The 6,405-nt window shown below is 49.3% G+C and overlaps 1 protein-coding gene across 1 annotated transcript; it reads left to right on the plus strand.

Moving 5' to 3' along the window:
• Window positions 1-2,983: 2,983 nt before the first annotated feature.
• Window positions 2,984-6,068, plus strand: LOC125776619 (uncharacterized). Its single transcript, XM_049450023.1, has 2 exons — window positions 2,984-5,215; window positions 5,295-6,068. The coding sequence occupies exon 1, from the start codon at window positions 3,372-3,374 to the stop codon at window positions 5,049-5,051; it is 1,680 nt and encodes a 559-aa protein (XP_049305980.1). The 5' UTR covers window positions 2,984-3,371; the 3' UTR covers window positions 5,052-5,215; window positions 5,295-6,068.
• Window positions 6,069-6,405: the final 337 nt, after the last annotated feature.

Raw genomic sequence — 6,405 nt, forward strand, 5'->3', positions numbered from 1 at the left:
TCTCCTATAAGAGCGTACAACTGCTGGCGTATGCCGATGATATTGATATCATCGGTCTCAATACCCGCGCCGTTAGTTCTGCTTTCTCCAGGCTGGACAAGGAAGCAACGCAAATGGGTCTGGCAGTGAACGAGGGCAAGACGAAATATCTCCTGTCATCAAACAAACAGTCGTCGCACTCGCGACTTGGCACACACGTCACTGTTCACAGTCATAACTTTGAAGTTGTAGATAATTTCGTCTATCTTGGAACCAGCGTAAACACCACCAACAATGTCAGCCTGGAAATCCAACGCAGGATTACTCTTGCCAACAGGTGCTACTTCGGACTGAGTAGGCAATTGAAAAGTAAAGTCCTCTCTCGACGAACAAAAACCAAACTCTATAAGTCGCTCATAATTCCCGTCCTGCTATATGGTGCAGAGGCTTGGACGATGACAACAACCGATGAGTCGACGTTGCGAGTTTTCGAGAGAAAAGTCCTGCGAAAGATTTATGGTCCTTTGCGCGTTGGCCACGGCGAATATCGCAATCGATGGAACGATGAGCTGTACAAGATATACGACGACATTGACATAGTTCAGCGAATTAAAAGACAGCGGCTGCGCTGGCTAGGTCATGTTGTCCGGATGGATGAAAACACTCCAGCTCTGAAAGTATTCGACGCAGTACCCGCCGCGGGAAGCAGAGGAAGAGGAAGACCTCCACTCCGGTGGAAGGACCAAGTGGAGAAGGACCTGGCCTCGCTTGGAATATCCAATTGGCGCCACGTAGCGAAGAGAAGAAACGACTGGCGCGCTGTTGTTGACTCAGTTATAATCGCGTAAGCGGTGTCTACGCCAGTAAAGGAGAAGAAGAAATGTTGCAACTGCGGCGATTCTTATCCTGCAAGCTACCGTGGTTGTGTCGTCGTATAAGTACTGCAAAAACTTAGAGATAAAATTAATGGTAGTTCAGTTGAGGAGAATGCCAATGCAGGAGAAGTAAAATCCCTTCCTTCTTTCCCTACTATATGTCTATTATCTGAAACGCATTGTACGAACCAATCATTTTTAAAATTTAAAAATTATGAATTATATCACACACCACACCCGGGAAACTCTAATTATCAAAAGCAATATTAAACACTGTGAAAAAGATCAAATTAAGATGGAAGAAATTCAACCTACAAAAATTTCAGTTAAATTGCACAATCACCCATTGTATCTTATTGCTCTGTATAGTCCACCTAGACATAATATAAAAGTAGAAACGAGTATGCATTTATTAAAAAAATATGACGGAAGGTATGTATATCATTGGAGCGCGATTTCGCTTAACTACAACCAAAGGTCGAGAACTTCTCAAAGCTATACAAGCAGTTGGATGCAATTTTGTTTCTACAGGAAAACCCACTTATTGGCCTACAGATAGACAGAAATCTTCTTTGTAATCAATAAAATACCTAAACTCAATTTATGTATTAAAGATTGCTCAGGCCGAAGCTCCGACCATTTTTCATTGCTACTAACTCTGTATGAAAAGCCAATTATTTCTGCCGATAAGCCAACGTTATACAATAAACACACTAATTGGTATAAATTTAAAAGTATATTGAATAAAGTCGACCCAAAGCTTAAGCACATATCGACTGGTATCAAGTTGGACTGTGAAGATTTCACAAAAATAATTCAAAACGCTGCGTGGAATGTACTCATAAATAGGCTCAAACCTATAATCGCTCAGAAATACCTAATACCAACACATCAATTCGGCTTCCGTGACCACCAATCAAAAATTCACCAGCTACACCGAATCGTTAATTTCGTTGAAAATATAATCGGTAAAAAGAACATTTGCCTTTTTGGACGTGTCTCAAGCTTGTGACAAAGTTTGGCATGCGGGTCTACTGCTCAAATTGAAATACATGCTACCCAAACAATTTTGTGAAATAATTGCTTCGTATTTAAAAGATAGATACTTCCGCATTAAACAAGAGGATGCATATTCAAACTTGCAACTGATAGAAGCCGGTGTTCCCCAGGGAAGCGTGTTGGGGCCAATGCTTTACTTGATTTTTACCAGTGACCTCCCGTCTGAGTCTAGTTATATGACAGCGACATTTGTGGATGACACAGCTTTGTTAGCAGCTGGGGAGTCAACTTCAGTATCTAGTCGACGAGTGCAGACAGCAGTCAACGCAACTACTAAGTGGGAATCTAAGTGGCGCATCAAATTAAACGACACCAAATCAATTCATGTCGACTTTACCTTGAAAAAGCCGGCATATTATCCAATTTATATAAATTACTTTCCTATACCACACCATAACAGTGCTAAGTACCTTGGTATCACCTTAGATGCTAAGCTACGCTGAAAAGAGCATGTCAAAAAAAAGAGCGAGCTTGATATAAAATTTGGCAAACTTTACCACTTAGTTGGCAGGAAGGCCAAGCTATCAATACAAAACAAACTGTTATTATATAATCAAGTCTAAAAGCCAGTTTGGGCCTACGGAGTCCAACTATGGGGTTGCTTAAGTCAAAGCTGTATTGTCAGCATTCAGCGCTTCCGAAGTAAGGTACTAAGGACTTTAGTTAATGCTCCTTGGTACATTAGATTTGCTGACTTGCACCGTGATCAGTGGTAAATGAAATCTCTAATTAGCAAAGTCTCACGAACTGAGGCTTAATGAGGAAGCCTCCAGACTCGTCGAAACTGCTGGGCGAGAAATCCGGTTGAAACGCAAGAAGCCTTCCGACCTAGTAAGACAACAGTAGCAGCAAATGTATTTCTTAAAATTTAGCTTCTAAGTACCTCTCTTAATTAATTAGACTAGAATTGTTGTTAGTATTAGTATTTTACTTTTATATACTAGGTACAATGTAAAATAATAAAAAAAAACTTGGCGGTTTAATAAGAAAAAATAAAGTGCGGTAGTTGATGAAAGGAACTTCTTGCTTCACAGATGAAACGATAAGAATGATCCCGTTCGGATCTATCGCTTTTGATAGTTTGGGTGGTGCGAATGGTAGGCACCTTGCCGTGGTGCAGGGGCTTAGGCGCAAGGCATTCTCGGCACCCCCCAATCTGCGTGGTTGGTGCTGATAGGCACCGCCCAGGCGGGATGTCGGGTGCCGCATGCGTGCGCTAACCAAGAGCTACCACCTCCTAATCCAGGGTGTCATGCGACCCGTGCCCATTGGATGGTTTGCAGCCAGGAGGTAAATCTGGCTGTATTATAACGGAGCCTCCCCAACACCGGGCCGAATTGGGGTGTAACTGTGGCCTTACCGCGTCAAGGGGCTCTGGCGTGGCTGACCTTCCCAGTCCCCATTTAAATATTAGACCTGACGGCTCACCCTGTTTGAGCCTAGGGTCGGAAGACACAGATGGATACAAACAAAACAAACAACAACAACAACAATAACAAGGATTTAAGGCAACAAAAACGGAGAACGGACACGGACAACGAGAAGGAAACTGATGCAGCGCTAGGCAAATCCGGTCGAGGAGCCAGACGGAAGGTGAACTTCATGGATATTCTCTCGCCGGACGAACGGGAGCTATTTGTGGAGCATGCCAAGGAGGATAGCGACGACACGCCCTCATGCAGTTGTGCTCACCTGGCAAAAAGGCCTGCGGCCGCAGCAGCAGCCACGAGCACCGCCAAGACCCCCGCCGTAAGGCGGAGCGGGTCGGACTCGGAAGAGTCACATCGGGCAGAGCCTGATGGTGCGCGCAGAAGGAGAAGGAGGCGCAGAAGAGGTGGGCAACGCCCTCTCCCAGAAGCTGGTAAGCCCGGAGGGTGCGATGACCCAAAAAGGAGGGGTATGAGCGGCGCCATTATGAGGTGGTACCTACGGTACCTGCGAGAGGGGAAGACTCCTGAAGCGGCGGAAGCTATGGCCAGAAGCAGAGGCAAAGGGAGTAGCGCACCCCCAGCAAAGGAGCGTGTCAACACCGGGTCAGCTCGCGCGGAAGGCAGCGGTACCAGTAACCGTCCGGTTGGTGCCACACTGACCGCACGGCGTGGTGATGGTAGGGCAATGCCCTCTGAAACGTATGCCCAAACAGCGAAGCGGAGTAGTGGCCAAATCACGCCGCAGGAGCCCCCCAGCTCCAAAAGGTCTAGGGGCAACGGAAACAAGGAAACCGGTAGTCAACAATCAGAACCGGCTCCCCACCGGGTGGAGGAGGGGCGGCGCAGGTATGCGGACGCCGTTAAAGGCTTGCGCATGGCTGTGCTGCCTCAGAACTACCCGGCGGAGGCGCTGAAGCCGGAGGAGCTTACCGAGCTCCAGAACCTCCTCCTGGACGAGGTCTTCAGAGGAGAGAACTTCGCGGCGTCCTTCTTGGGGGTGGAGTTCAAAGGAGGCATGCTGCAGGTGGAGTGTAAAAACGAGAGGTCTGCCAACTGGCTGCGGGAGTTTGCACCAAAGCTGGGAGGCTGGAAAGGCCCTGCCCTATGCGCGAGGAGGGCGGAGGACTTGCCCGTCATGCATAGCATGACAGTGTTCCTCCCCAGAAGTGATGACAAACCCTATGAGTACGCGCTAGGTCTGGTGAAAAACCAGAACTTGGGGCTTAGCATCTCATCCTGGCGCGTTGCGAGCAGCAAGATGGAAGAAATAGGTGGAATGAAGGGATGGAGGCTGAACTTGTACATTGACGACGAGTCGTACAAGTACGTCCGGGCAGAAGGCTTCCGCCTGTATTACAGGTTTAGCACGGTGATTATGCGGCCCCACAGGTCCGCAGCCACCGGGAGCAAGGGAGCAGCAATGCCCGCGAAGCAGGAAGGAGAGAGCATTGAAAAGCAGGCCGCGTCCTTGGCGGCCCCGGAAGCAGTGCCGATGCAGGTGGATGAGGTGGCGGATCAGCCCTGCGAAAGTGGGACTGAGAGGGCAGTGCCAGCAACGACCACCGACGTCCCTGTAGAGGACCACTGCGACCAGGGAGCACAGCTCCCCTCAACACAGGAACTCCTAGACGGGCTAGGTGACCCATTGGATGGTGGCGATACAGACGGCGGGGAAGAGGGAGTACCCTTCCTCGAACCGGTTTTATGATGGCCGTCCATATGGAGATTGCCCAGGTGAACCTGCACCACGCGGCGGCAGCTTCAGCTGTAATAACGAGCAGGTTCACGGCAGAAAAGCTGGGCATACTGCTGGTCCAAGAACCGTGGACCCGCAAAGGAGAGGTTAAAGGCCTCAAAACGGAGTCAAATAAGGTAATCTGGGATCTCACAAGCGAGAGGCCTAGAACTTGCATAGTTGTCAGGAATAATATTGAATTCTTCTGTATTTCAGAGTTCCTGACGCAGGATCTGGTGGCGGTGCAAGCCAGAGACTTTGAGGGCAAAGACTTCGTCCTGGCTTCAGCCTACTTTCCAGGGGAAGCATCCACGGCACCCCCAGAGGTGGTGGAACGGCTCGTGGATCACTGTAGCAGACATGGGCTTCCCCTGATTATGGGCTGTGACGCAAACGCCCACCATCTGGAATGGGGCAGCACCAACTGCAACGCAAGAGGTGAGTCTCTTTTAGAATACATAGTAGGTAGTAACTTAGTAATAGAAAATGTTGGGTGTGAACCCACATTTATAACTATAAGTAGGAGGGAGGTGCTGGACATCACCCTGAGTAATGGGCCTGCAAGGGGACTGGTCTCGGGATGGAGAGTCTCGACGGAGCCCTCCATGTCGGACCACCGTATTGTAAGGTTCTTGCTGGGGGTAGAGGTCAGGCCCCTCCCACCTAGGCGCAATCCCCGGAGGGCGAATTGGGACGCCTTCAGGGATATACTAAGTGAGGAGTTAGGCAGGGGGGAGCAGGCAGATAGTGGCACTTCCAGCCTGGGTCTGGAGATTAGGCTATCAGAGTTGAACGGGTCTCTGATTAAAGCCTATCATGGCAGTTGCCCCCTGAAAGTGTCCGGGGACAGACGTAACTGCCCCTGGTGGTCCAGGAAACTAGCAGACCTCCGGAAAAAAGTGCGCAGCTTGTTCAACAAGGCGAAGCGCACGGGGGTCTGGGCTGAATATAGGAGCTATCTCACTTTATACAACAAGGAGATAAGGTCTGCAAAGCAGACCAGCTTCAGGAGATTCTGCGAGAATGTCACCACTACGCCAGAAGCTGCTAGGCTGCATAAAGCTCTGGCAAGGGGCACAAACGACGTAGAAATAGCAATCAAAAGGAACGATGGGACGTTCACGACCAATGCAGAGGACAGAGCCACGGAGCTTCTGCGGGCGCACTTCCCGGAGACAGTTCGGGAGGACCAGTGTCCTCCCATGACCGAACACAGGCCATCCCGTGAGGATTGGAGTATCGCCAGACGGCTGTTTACGGCGGACTCAATCAAATGGGCAATGGCCTCGTTTGAGAGATTCAAGTCTCCGGGGGTGGATGGCATCTT

Source organism: Bactrocera dorsalis, chromosome 2 (genome assembly GCF_023373825.1).
Source record: "Bactrocera dorsalis isolate Fly_Bdor chromosome 2, ASM2337382v1, whole genome shotgun sequence".
Lineage (NCBI taxonomy): Eukaryota > Metazoa > Arthropoda > Insecta > Diptera > Tephritidae > Bactrocera > Bactrocera dorsalis.